This window comes from Teleopsis dalmanni, chromosome 2, assembly GCF_002237135.1.
Source record: "Teleopsis dalmanni isolate 2A chromosome 2, ASM223713v2, whole genome shotgun sequence".
NCBI lineage: Eukaryota > Metazoa > Arthropoda > Insecta > Diptera > Diopsidae > Teleopsis > Teleopsis dalmanni.
This window is the reverse complement of record NC_051847.1, coordinates 53,287,621-53,301,290: the sequence shown is the minus strand read 5'-3', so window position 1 is coordinate 53,301,290 and position 13,670 is coordinate 53,287,621. Positions and strand designations below refer to the sequence as shown.

At 28.0% G+C, this 13,670-nt stretch overlaps 2 protein-coding genes across 2 annotated transcripts; both read left to right on the top strand.

Moving 5' to 3' along the window:
- The first annotated feature begins 1,706 nt into the window (after positions 1-1,706).
- On the top strand, positions 1,707-3,076 carry LOC119681593. Its single transcript, XM_038094836.1, has 4 exons — positions 1,707-1,943; positions 2,004-2,328; positions 2,388-2,506; positions 2,655-3,076. Exons 1-4 carry the CDS (start codon positions 1,844-1,846, stop codon positions 2,948-2,950), a joined length of 840 nt encoding a protein of 279 aa, XP_037950764.1. The 5' UTR covers positions 1,707-1,843; the 3' UTR covers positions 2,951-3,076.
- A 2,507-nt stretch (positions 3,077-5,583) lies between these two features.
- Positions 5,584-8,983, top strand: LOC119679307. Its single transcript, XM_038091581.1, has 4 exons — positions 5,584-6,259; positions 6,313-6,968; positions 7,021-7,972; positions 8,035-8,983. Exons 1-4 carry the CDS (start codon positions 5,977-5,979, stop codon positions 8,643-8,645), a joined length of 2,502 nt encoding a protein of 833 aa, XP_037947509.1. The 5' UTR covers positions 5,584-5,976; the 3' UTR covers positions 8,646-8,983.
- Positions 8,984-13,670: the final 4,687 nt, after the last annotated feature.

The following is a 13,670-nucleotide window of genomic DNA, read 5'->3' as shown; positions in this document are numbered from 1 at the left end:
TTCATGTGATTATACAGCATATAGTTTGTATTATTATAAATTTTCATGTTGAAACTTTTTCATAGACCTTATTTGCAGAACTTTTGTTGCAACTGTGATGTCAATATGAGGTAAATAAAGTTTTATAATGTTCAAAATCATTTTCGTACCATCTACTAATATATAGAGTAAAATCTTATCCAGTTTCGTTGCCCTTACGAACCCTAATATGTTGACTAAATTGAGCATTGCTTATTTTTTGACTAGTATTAAGTATGATCTTAAATTCTTTCTATTATTGTGTATCAGTTTATCATATGCTCCTAGTATGTCCTTTGGTGACACCTTTGCAAACTCTGCACATAACTTGCAATGTTTGTTCCTTTAGATGTCTATTGCGATTACAGTGGTCACTCAATAGTGAGGTCAATATTCTTGACTGGTACTTAGCTAAGCACAGAAAACTTTAAAAGTTTTTTTTTTTTATTTAACAATAGTCTTAATTGAATCGCATTTGTTTAAAGCCTAACAATAAGTTTTAGAATCTTAAAAACAAATAACATTACAATATAAATTATTTTATATATACATACTACACTGAATTTTAAATTATTTTGAGGGGTCTCTGAATAAGTAGCTAAGGCTTATTTACCAGATATCACGCCGCATAAGTCGAATTAAACAGGATAATCCTTAGGAAAACAGAATTGCAAGTCTATCATTTCTCAGGATAGTCTATTATTATACTACTACAATAACTCAGTTTTTTTTTTATTTAAAAGCTAAGTGGTAATCTTCCAATCGTTCATTATTTGTAAGTTTTGAGAGTATAAATAATCTACAGAACGTTTTAATAATAATAACAAATTTTATTATTTTCTTAATTTAAAAAATGATTTTTCGATTTTTGCTTATTAACCTAATCTGTTGCTAACAATTTTAACCATTCTTTTGCAGATTATATAAAGAGTCCTGAAGGAATTCTCTAACCAAATAATTTATTGTTCAACTTATTTGTCAAAGTAAAAAAGTAAATATTAAAATTAACATATTCACAATTATACACTAACACGATTTAAACAATTTTTATATATAGCGGAATCTGTAACTCCTTTAGGAATCCGATCCCAATAATACAACAAATTTTCAAATAATTCTTTAATAAATTTCATATTTTAACTGTATTAAGACAAATTAAATGCAAATAAAAATAATACCACTAATAGTTACATTTTGAATTATTTGTAGTGAACTTTGAAATTTTATTTTTTTTTAATAGTTACTATGTGAAAGTAAGAGTTATCATTAAAACAGTTCTTATTTTTAATAAGTTCGTTTTAAACATTTTTTTAAATACTTACGAAAGAACCTGAAAAGGCAACTATTTAAATGCACGTTTTTCTACTTTTTTTTCGTTGTAAATATAAATTAATTTTAATTATTAATATTGTAATTACTTTAGTTAAGTTCAATATATCTATATAAATCAATACATATTTATAAATATATTTTATATATTATTTATTAAAAATATCATCATTCATATAGTAATTTCGTATATATATTTTATTTTTATATTATTATTTTATTTATTATATATTAAAGTTAAAATTGTAAATATATTTAAAAAAAATAATTCTGCTTGACAATGTGTGTAAGTTCAATACTGTCAAATTGTTCCTTCAAACATGATTGCGAGTGAAAGTATCATATGATTTTGATTTGTGTTTGCACTATTTGCGCTTTTTTACTCCAAATGTTAAGATAGAGTAAAATCCAGATACTACGTGAATATTTTAAGTAATTTATTAGTATTTTCGAAATAAAAAGTAGTTAAGTAATCAAAACTAAAAAAAAAGAAATTATGATAAATGAATTTATTGAAATGAAGACAGAATTCTCCGATGAAGATGAAGCGGTGGAGGTCTGCACACAACAAATATTTATTGAACTGCATGAAGAAGGTACTATTTTTTGTTCTAAAATAAATTAATAGCGAATTAAAAATTGGAAAATTAATACAGAGCATTCTAACATTATGGAGCAAGTTTTACCAGACGATGCTGCGAACTTAAATTTTGAAGGTAGGAGAGATGCAAAAGCAAGTTGGCGAGAATGCCAAACCAAATTGTTAATTGATCTCTACAAAAAATACGAACCAGAATTAGGCAATTCAATACGCATTAAGACTAAACTAAAAATGTGGGCTCAAATAGCGGAGGATATGCGAAAACATGGTTATAACTTCACTCCAACGCAAGTAGAGAGCAAGTGGAAGAGTTTATATAGAACTTTTAAGTCTCGTATTAAAGCAAAAAGACCAGTTAGTAATGAACGCCCATATAAAGGGTAAGTATGCTTGCCAATGGTTATACAACTTTGAATTTTATTTACAATTGTATTTTCAGTGACCTCATTGAAATCTTTAAAGCCAACAGCAACGTACTTCCAGAATTTGTTTTGTGTACACAAGAACCCATTAAAGATGAAATAAAAAATTCATTGGAAGAGGAAATTGAAGAAGATGGTAAGCATTTAGCGTTTTGGGAAAATTCCAAAATTGTTAAACCACGAAAAAATGCAATAATTTAGCGACAATAATAGTTTGTTATTAAAATAGTAAATCATAGTTACTACAAAAAATCATTTAATATATATTTTCTGTTTACATAAAGTTCTACCATCCAACGATGTTACAGTTGATGAAGAGATATATTCCAATACTTCAAGTCCGAAGTGTTCACCGTCGAGAGGCACAAAACCAAAATCCTTCAATGCGTTAGAGAAGTACCTGCAACAGCAGAGAAAATATAATAAACAGAAACAAGACTTTCTTAGAAAAACAGAAAAAGCGAAAAGAAAAATGCGGAGGAAACAGCTGAAGGCATATAAAGAGCGAACTAATGAAATAAAACGTAAAAATGATTTACTGCAACAAATATTAGAAATAACCAAAGAGGAACACATTTAAGTTATCAAAGAAAAAATCAATTATAATTATATTAAGATAGAAATTATTTTAAGTTTAGTTTGTTTACACTAAATCATCTTAATTGCCGAAATTTAATGGGAGATTAAACAGGTTTTGGACTTAAAATCTGATGTATAGTCTGTGTCGATGCATAAGATAGTGAAAAATGTTGTTTAGAATAACAACTTTAGTCAAATATCGATGTTTAAGAAACCGTATTCATGCTTTAAAGCCTATTCACACAGCACAAGTAATTGTAATTTTCATCGTTAAGCTCGCTTCACTAATTTGTTTTGTCACAGAAAATCAAAATTTATATCTCATATAGACCACCACATTTGGTGTTAGTTTCAATGTTTTAAGTTTAAACCTAGTACTAACATACATTTCAAACGAACAATTGATATAAATAACTATATATACAAAAGTTTCTACAAAATTTTAACATTGCAGAACATTTTGTTTGTATGGAATTTTTTGTCAATTTTTCGTGCGAAATGAATTTAAGTATGTAATCCGATTGTAGTTTTAATTTGATTTTATGACAGTATCAATCGAACGAACTAAAAGAGTAAAAATACAATCAAGTTAACAATTATTTGTGTTGTTTGAATACGCTTTTAGGTTTCAATAAAATAAAACAATATGACAATATGAAAAAATGTTCAGCAAAGTTTACTTTTTAATGGTTAAAAAAAGAAATAAAATAATTTGAAATTAGTAAATTTCATATGTGTTTTAATATTTGCTCATGTATAACCATGTCAAATCATTTATCAAGAATACTGACGTTTATTGTTTATGTTTTTAGTACGTTTATGCTATTTCAGTTAATTCATTATTAATATATTCTTTTATTTTTTGTTATTACTATATAATTATAATAAATTAACGTATACTATAATCACATAATTATATTATACTCAAATCTTTTTATTGTTTTTTCTGAATTGACTGAATTTTTGAATTTTCTTGTCATTATAGCATTATATTATTTATTATTACGTATTTTTACACTATGTTCGATTGGCGTTTAAACTTAATAGTTATAGACAGACAACTTAATAGTTATTGTCTTAAATAATCTGTAGTTCTTATGTTACACATTATTAAAATGTATAATAAAATAAAAGTTAAAATTGCTGTTAATATATCATAACTTAATAATCGAAAATAAAAGAACTTACTACTACTATAAAATTTGTTAAATCGTTTATCAAGAATACTGTTACATTTACACGTTTTTATATTTCTAATGACTCTTTAATTGTGTTACAACAGGGTATATTAAAATGTTTTAAATAATTAAATCAGATTTTGTTGGATTATTTATTTATGAACCTGGCTTTTACTTTTAATACTGCTATACGTTTACACTCTCTTGATTATCGCATTTAACTATATCCTCCGGTAATTAGGTAACAATTGATGACATTCCTCATACGAGAAGAGATAATTGAAACAAAACCACACTTATCTTATAATAAACACTTAAAAATAAAAACATACATACAGCTCGTTTATGATTTCGTTCTAATATAAACACAGGAAGTGAATTTGTTAATAAAACTTTCACAACTGACCCGGTTTTGGGTCAGCTGGTTAAGGAGCGCTGACTCTTAGCTTCAAATTTGGCACGCCACTAGTTCGATTCCTGGTAAGTGCAATCTCAAAAAATTATTTATGAATAATTAAATACAAGAATTATTTCCAAGACTACTGATGATGGGTATTTGGCAATACTCGAAACAGTTGTATGGTTAGCCAAAAATTTAATTAATTAAGATAATAAAGAAAAAAATTAATTAAATTATATTACATAAATATAGTTCTTATAATTTTATCTCATTGTTCCTTTATTAAGTTGGCATGGTGTAAAAACTTACTTTTAATTGTGCAGTTATAGCTAATTGAGATTTTCTAAATGTGAAGTGTTAATAATGATATAAATAACGAAAACTAATACTGAGCTTGGAACGAAGCAAATTTATTAAAAGAAAAACGTTATTTAATAGCTGCCATTAAGATTATTTATTTAGAAATCCATATAATAAATATATGCAGTACAATACAACAACAAATCTGAAATTAAAAACCCATAACTATAGCCTTAATAGTATAACTGTTAAAGCTAAAGTTCATAGTGTAAATTCATTATGCATTATGTTATAATATTTCGCCAACTAAAATTCAATATATAAGGCTGTAACATATTTTATGAAATTAAGCACTCTTAAAATGATAATACTCATAAACAATTCCATATCTCTCAAACTACTAACATTTGTATAATATCAACAAACTAACATAAATTGAACAATATTAAAATGATTATAAACTATTAACACTTGTGCAGCGAGTATAAATGTTGACTGTGAATTTTATATAAAGAACTTTAGGGTCTTTAAACATTAAGGCCTTCATTAATTTTAGACCTCGATCCTCTTCTATAAAAAAATAAATTTTAAATTGTTAACTAGGTAAACTTATTCAAACGTAAATCTATAAAAAGAAAAACAAAATCAGTTATTTAATTTAATCATTTTATTTACATAATTAAATTTAATTAACAAATAATTGTATCTACTCTCCGCTCGACATTTTTTTTATTTATATTACAATTAAAACTAAGTTGAAAGAACAACAGAATCAGTTGATAAAAATTTGAGCCAGACATGCTATTGCTTATATTTTTATTATATATAAGTAGCTATAATAGAAGTGCACACTTTGATATGGTTATTGCAACATAAGTGTTTAAAATACAACCATGTTTCAATTAGATTCGATAACAATATGACAAGTAAATAATCGTTTTTTTTTTGGACTACAAGACTCATTAAAATATTATTTTGACAAATCAACATTTTGTTTGCGTTCATTTTACGTTATATATTTTTGCATGATTTTCTTTTTTTTATTTGTCATATAAATGATTAAGTTAATTATAAGGGTTGAAAGTTATGATTCATAGTTAAAATACAAACGCTGTATTTCAAAAGTGTTAAGAGCAATTCGAACAAAGTATGGACAACAGTTCTTGTGTAGAGACACCAGCGGCACCGGACTGGTTGCTTAAATTAGAAGATCGGCGAGAAAAACTTAAGCAATCAAAATTAGGACATGAAGCGGGAGCTGGTTCTAAATGTAATGAATGCGGCGATAAATGTCCCGGATTAGATTTGCATTTTTGGAGAAAAGTGTGTCGGAACTGTAAATGCCGAAAGGATCAGCATATGTGTGGCGACGACAACTTTTCTGGCTGGGCACAGTTTGAAATTTTGGGACAAATCCGTTCGAAACCAGCATGTATTATAAAATTTTAAATAATATGTTCAATTCAATAGAGTATTTTCTTTCAGTTATTAAAATTAAAGCACTTGCAAGTCAACCACTTCATTTGGATTGGGTGCCACCCAATACAAAACCAGATATAGTATCAGATTATATGGAGAAGCTTGGCTCTGCAAAGATACCGGTAGCGGGAAGTTATGCTGCAGTTAAACGTAAGCAGCAACTCGAATATCAAGTACCACCACATGATCTCGATGCGGCACTTTGCGATAATCTTACTGATGGAGAGACTAAGCAATTACAGCAATATGTTCAAAAAATTCGTGAAAATTGTGTCGGTCAAGGTAACGTTGTACGTATAGGTGTTTTGAATCAAGGATTTGTGACGCACATGCCACAGGCAGTTGCATCACAGTCGGAAGATCTGTCTTCACATAAACATTTTCAGCATATATTAGCTGAAGTACCAGATTGCGATGTGATTCTGAGTGAACTGTTAGCATCAGACAAATTGAAGAATGCAATTGCCAATGAAAGTCCATCTATCTTAAAAAATCATCTTATTGTTTTTCAAACGCCAATATGTGAAACATCTGCCGATTTCGAAAACGAACCTTTGATTTCAGCTCAAACAAAACAAAAACTTTCTGGTCTCAATAAAAGTGCAGTATGCAGTTTGGTAAAAAATGGAGCTATTTATGATAAAGTTCTGGCTGCATTACAGGTATATAATATAAACTTCAATCAAATGATATATTAATGTACTTTTGAAATAGGACAAAAATATAGAAGTGAGTTATGATCCCAGGCTGAATCCTATTAAGAATTTCCGCAAAGAATATCTACAAAATCCAGCATTTAAAAATGAAATGAATGCAATTTGTAGTAAATTAGAAGAGCCAAATCAAAATACTGCAAAACTGAATAACTTGTTTAATTCACCACTTCCATTAAAATGTCCTGTACAAACTCGAATAAGTGCTCAAATGCGACAAGACACACCTCTAAGAAAAGTTAAATTTGGTGGTGTTTCTCCTGTTATAAACTATTGTGATTTACCAGACTATGTGGACTATGAAAAAGACCCGATATTCGCAAAAATTATAAACGCGACACCACTAAAAGTGCTACTTGAAAGTAATCGAGTGGGCAAGTCAATGGTTCCTATGGTTATTTCGCAATCACCATTAATACCAAATTTTTCTAATGAATCCGCCCTTAGTTTGCCAACGAAAAATAAATTAAGTGCGATAGGAGTTGACAAAACAGCAGTACAAAGTGTTTTTTTAAATGCTCCATATTACGAACGATTGTTTAATGTACTTGATGAAAAAGATATTGTGTATAACGATTGTGAACTTTTAATGCCGCTTCATCAACTTCATCAGCTTTTACACACCGATCCAAAATTATATGGAGAAGTTCGAAATTTTATAGAAAATATGCCATTTGGTAAACAAATTGCTTACGGAAATCAAACAAATAGTTTTCGGGACGCACTTAAAGCATCAGGCAGCAATGATTCTGGATTCGATTCTAAATCAACTACACCACAAGGCAGTATTATTAATTCTCCAGATAATGAAATCAATGCTAATTCAGGAATTTTTAAGTCCATACCTGGTATTGAAGACATGAATATGTATCCAACAGTGGAGGCCGGTGTAACATTACCAAATATGTTGCAAAATATGCATCTAAGTAAAAATTTTCCAGACAACGAAATAGGTTAATTAAGCATATTGTAATAATATGTATAATATGTGTATTTAATACGTTTTTAATTTCAGGTTTAAATCAAACTCAAGTACCAGAAATGAAATGTCGTGATTGTGATGAAGCTATTAAATTTGGGGATGTTGCTGTTAAAGCGGCTCGTGCAGGCAGAGAAATTGCTTGGCATCCTAACTGTTTTAAATGCTATACATGTCGCGAACTTTTAGCTGATTTAGTATACTTCTTTCATGGTGGTCAAGTGTACTGTGGACGTGACTTAGCCATTAAGTTAAAAATTCCTCGTTGCAAAGCATGTGATGAGTTAATATTCACTAAGGAATATACAGCAGCTGAAAATAGCACATACCATATTAAACACTTCTGTTGTTATCAATGCGATAAGCCACTTGCTGGAGAGCAGTACGTTCCTGATGATAAAACGAATATGCCCATTTGCTTAGAATGCTATAAAGCATATTTTGCTGTGGTTTGCGAGAGTTGCCAAAAAGCTATTGGTGCTACTGAAAAGGGTGTAGGCTGGAAAAACGATTTACGTTGGCATGAACAGTGTTTTAAATGTGCAAATGTAAATTGCGGGAAATCCTTGCTTGGTGCACGTTTTGTAGCGTCACAAGATAAACCATTTTGTAGTCCAAATTGCTTAAAAGCTTGCATTTCTAATTAATTTTTTGTGCTTATTTTTTTTATATATTTTATTACGCACAATTAGAACATAAGTCATTATAACAGTATTGTTTTAAAATTAGTTTTTTATAGCACAACTTTTTTTTTAAAAGTCTATACTAATTTTTAATATTCTGCAACTTTATTCTTGAAACGTAATTTGAAGTAATCACAAAATTAATGTCACACACATTTTGCTGTAACATGCGACATAGCAGATAGTTGTGACACTGTACTTTCCATTTAGTTCGTACCATGTTACCATGTGCGAATTTAATATTTCTAGAATGTATTCAGTATTTATGGTTACAATAACAATGTTTGGAATATTATTGCGTATACTCTCGATATTTTCTTACACTTACACTATTACTCGAAATTTGCCAAAAGCTTGTTAATGTAGTCTGGGTAATTTTTCACAAACGATTGTGAAGATCAAAATATTGTCTTCTAGTTCAAAAAAACGACAAATTCATTGGCGAGAAGATGTCATATGTCGCATCAAGTAACTTGGCATTAAATTACAGTGAAATAAAAATTTTTTGCCATATGTCGAAACATTTAGCACAAGGCATATCTAAGCTATAGTTGTGTTTAGACTTCTACACTTTTGCGTGTATTAATATATTGCATAAAATTTTTAGAATTTGATGTTTTATTTAAAATTTTTTATCATTTTTTTATACATTCCTAGAAATACTTTTGTATTTCTAATCAAGTTTGTAGAACGATCGTAGTATCAAATATTTGTGTTATTTAATTTTTCTCATTCTAAACTGAATTGTGCTCTAGTGTAGTTTTACGACTTTCATTTTTAGCTTTTATCACGTAATAAGCACTGTTAATAAAATTTTTACATTATTTGTATCTTAAACTTACATATGTATGTATTGTGTTCAAATGTAATGTTAATTAAGTGCTCTTATATCTTATATACCACACTATCAGTGGATTCTGTTCTGTTTAGTCTTGAGATCTATTATTTTTTTTATATATAATACAATATTTGCAACGAACAATAAACGAAAATGAAAACAAATAGTTTTATTTGAATAGAATTTTGTATTGTTTTATTATTTATAAGTAGTATGTATACATAAATGTATGTATTTGTTACGAAATTTGAAATTTTCATAAGCCAAAAATCACATATTTCCTATCGCATATTACAAATATTATGTTTTGTAGATATTTATTATTTTCTATATAGATTCAAGCTTAAGACTAATTTGTTAGAGTATCATTAATTTTCCCTTTTCTTATTTTAAATATCTAAATTTTATTTATGTGCTCCATTTCAGGTAATTTTTGTAATAAGCAATGAGTTTTTTAAGGTGTTATTAATTTTCTTTCATTGACAGGAACCTGTTCACAAATGTTAGAATATTCGTTAAGTAAAAACTTATTGAATTGTTTCCTAAGGAACTTTTATCATTAAAAAATCATACTTCTTTTTACACCAACCAATACATACAATAATAGAGAAAAAATTATTGCTCGAACATATAGAGTTCTGATAAAACATAGCTATATAAAATCAAATACTCAAATTTTAGATAAGGTAAGGTTATAATGGCGAACTCAGGAAGCCATTTGGACTTCTACTGTTAAGAACTAGAATTTAAAACATCTGGAATTTTTAACAAAGTTTAGGATACTCTTAAACTGTATTGCAGCAGACTATTATCCTGCGAAAAGTGAGTCCTAAGCATATTTCAGCATTATTATGTTGCCAAATATAAATATAAATGCACAAATATGTATCGTAGCTACTCGTCTATGATGAGTGATATCCGTCAAGATTAACATAGGAATTTCACTATTCGTTAAGACGGTGGAACGACAATATAATGAGATACGAGTTGCTATATTAGAAATTAAAATCCTTTTTTTACAATTAGGCATAAACAGATTTCGTTTCCCAATGAGATTTTACAGTATTAGTCTTTCGATATTTTTATATAGATAGGATGAGTTATTATCAAACTCTCATTGATTCATAGAATATAGAATGGTCAATCTTAAATTAAATAAAAACAATCAATTGAAATTGAAATTCATGGCAAGTGATATTGCATATTATATATACTGTCAGGAATATACAGTTTTAACGGTAATAATAGAAAGTATCAGTAATATGGGAACGTTACATTATCTGCGCATAAGTCGGGCTCTATTAAACAGAAAAAAATCTATCAATTTTATTAAGATACCTTATGGCTATAGTAATCTAACAGTGGGTTTGCTGATAGCTCTCTATCCATTAAGAAACTAAGCTTGAAAAGCTAAATTTCTCCTTAATACATGATGTTAGTTGTATTGATATTGATGTATTGTACAGCTGCTACTTTTCTATCTGCGTGAAAAGAAGTAGCGCATTTATAAAATAGTTTTTCGATGCACAATATCTTAGACCAACGAAGTTCTAGAAATGAGAATAGTCGATGATATAAAATTTAATACTTTTCATCGTATAGTATTTCAACAGTTTTAGGCCCCAAGACGATTAATCTAAATGTCTAAATAAAACATTACAATGATGAAAACATTGAATTAAAAGGTTCCACTATAGCTGGGCACTTTCATCACCACATAAACGATATGTTTTTTTAAACATCATGCACTCAACAAAATAAGCAAACAGATCGAATAATTTTATTGAGATGCCTCATGCAAATAGTAGTATAAAAGTTGATTTGCTGATAAGTCTCTGTTCATTAAGGAACCAAGCTCGGAGGGTTGAACATCTCTCTTGAATTGATACATGTTGTTAGTTGTATATATTAATATTATATAGCTGCTTTTTTTGTACCTAATTTATATTAGCAGAAAGTTGTTAACTTATATGTCGCAAAATCACATCACTAAATTGTATTCATATCAATTATGAAACAAGCTCTTTTACTTCACATACGTATTTAGTTATATTTACGTATGTAAATATCAGCACATACTGAAGATGAGGAGGGAATCGATACTGCATAGGGTATCTAACTGCCAATCGTCCAACTCTATCCTGCGTTCCACAAGCGGTTATGTGGAAGTATGAACTAACAGAAATAAACTATAAAAGAATTTAATTGGGAAACCTTATTAATTAATAAGCCAACACAGTGCAGAAAGAGTTTTTAATTTAATTCTTCTATAAAGCATTTTTGGATCAATTCTTTTACGCCGGTCTATCGTGAAGGTCTTTTTAAAAAATTCTTTTAAAAATGCCTTTTAAAGCAGTCTTTACAAAACTGCATTCTAGATCAGTTCGTTTTTGCAATTAAATCAGATCAACTAATTCAAAAATATATAATAGAGACAAAAACAACATTATTGTAGAAAAACTCTGTATTAAGGGTTCTTAAACACAAAAATGGAAATTAATACCATGATGTCTTTTAAAAACTTTTAAGCAGCCTATAAGTATAAGTTTAATAATAACTATCTTCTTAATATCCTTCTTGGTCCAATAAATATAAACCAAAGAGGTATGCACATTGTTAATACATTCAAACATATCTAAAACTATATTTCATCAGAAGTCAAAGGAAAGTGTATATCCGATTTTGTGTACCTTTTGTAAAAAACAAACAATATGTATTATATACATCAGAGACTAGTGAGTTCTTTTTTATTGTATGTATTAAGAAATATTTTTCTAGTAGACCTGTTCGTTTTCGAATCTTTCAAACATGAGGAAATAAGGAGGAATAACTTGCTACAAATTCAGGCATCGCCGTAAAATTCAAATATAAAATATTTCGTATAATGCGAACAGCTCTAATTCATCATTTAAGCTTATATTTTTTAGCCACATTTTCTGGCCACTTGATGAAGATTATTAATGGGAAGTGAAGACGTTTATGTAGTTTTTAATTTTAAATAATTTTGTTAATTTATTTCAGTTATTTTCAATATTAAATTTAGTATAAACTATTACGTATTTTGTTTATTATATTTTTCTTAAAAATAATACTTTAGTTGTTTTATATGCAACAAAATAAAACAAATTTGAGTAACAAAAATATATAAAAAAAAATTAAAAACAAAATAATAGTAGATTAAATTATATATATATGCTAATTATATATTTACCAAAAACTAAACAAACAATTAAAAAATTTTAATTCATTTCAGGATTGCTATTATATATTACAAAATCTTCTCTTTTTGTATTCTTTTAATAATTTTTTGTAATCTTTTCTTTTTGATAAGATTTTTTTGAATTTTATGTTAAATAATATGTTTCTACAATAACACTAACTAAAACTTAAAAATAATTTTACAATTTTAATTATCTTGGAGTTTTTGTTTTTACATATCTTAAAGCTACACATAAATTGATAGAGTGTTGTAGCAGATTCAAGTTCCCAGGTCTCAATGAATCTATAGCATTTTATTTGGAGATAAAGTAAAAATCGAAAGAAAAGTTAGTCAGGATTGTAGACAACACTCAAATTCTTTTTTCAAAAGAAGTTAGAGAAAGAGATCTCTAACGTGGGTGTGACTACCAACATAAATAATTAGATACTATTAAAATATATAAACCAGAAGTTTAGTAGGAAACTTAAAAAGTTTAACATGGATCTATTAATATAAGAGAGCTAAGATGAATGTATATGCTTATGTATTTAGAATTCATGTAACTAAAATCAAATCAACGCAGTCAGTCTTTATTCATTGAATGTTTCGTTTTGAAGATTATTTTTGATTTACGTTGAATTGTGGTGCTTTATGCTTAAAATTTTCTTTCAAAGCAAATAATTGAATTGGTGATCTTCAAGAGAACTTATTTATTATATTGAATTACTTTGTTAATTATTCCATTGAAATTCATGTGTAGGTTCGGAACGGAACAATGAAGTCGTCGTAAAATAAGTTATACAGACAATAGATAAAAAAATCCCATTAACCTCCAAACTACTGCTGAAAAGATTCGTTGCTTCAGTTGTTTACTTGCTTTAGAAATCACTTTTTTGGTTTGTGACCAAAACATATATTGCCCCAATGAACGTCAACAATTTGTGTAAATTCC

Bases quoted from the DNA above. Each gene is read 5' to 3' on its own strand.
- LOC119681593 (XM_038094836.1), top strand. From the start codon at position 1,844: ATGATAAATGAATTTATTGAAATGAAGACAGAATTCTCCGATGAAGAT. The intron at 2,329-2,387 runs GTAAGTATGCTT...TTGTATTTTCAG, and splicing joins AATGAACGCCCATATAAAGG to TGACCTCATTGAAATCTTTA. The intron at 2,507-2,654 runs GTAAGCATTTAG...GTTTACATAAAG, and splicing joins AGAGGAAATTGAAGAAGATG to TTCTACCATCCAACGATGTT.
- LOC119679307 (XM_038091581.1), top strand. From the start codon at position 5,977: ATGGACAACAGTTCTTGTGTAGAGACACCAGCGGCACCGGACTGGTTG. The intron at 6,969-7,020 runs GTATATAATATA...CTTTTGAAATAG, and splicing joins AAGTTCTGGCTGCATTACAG to GACAAAAATATAGAAGTGAG. The intron at 7,973-8,034 runs GTTAATTAAGCA...TTTTAATTTCAG, and splicing joins TTTTCCAGACAACGAAATAG to GTTTAAATCAAACTCAAGTA.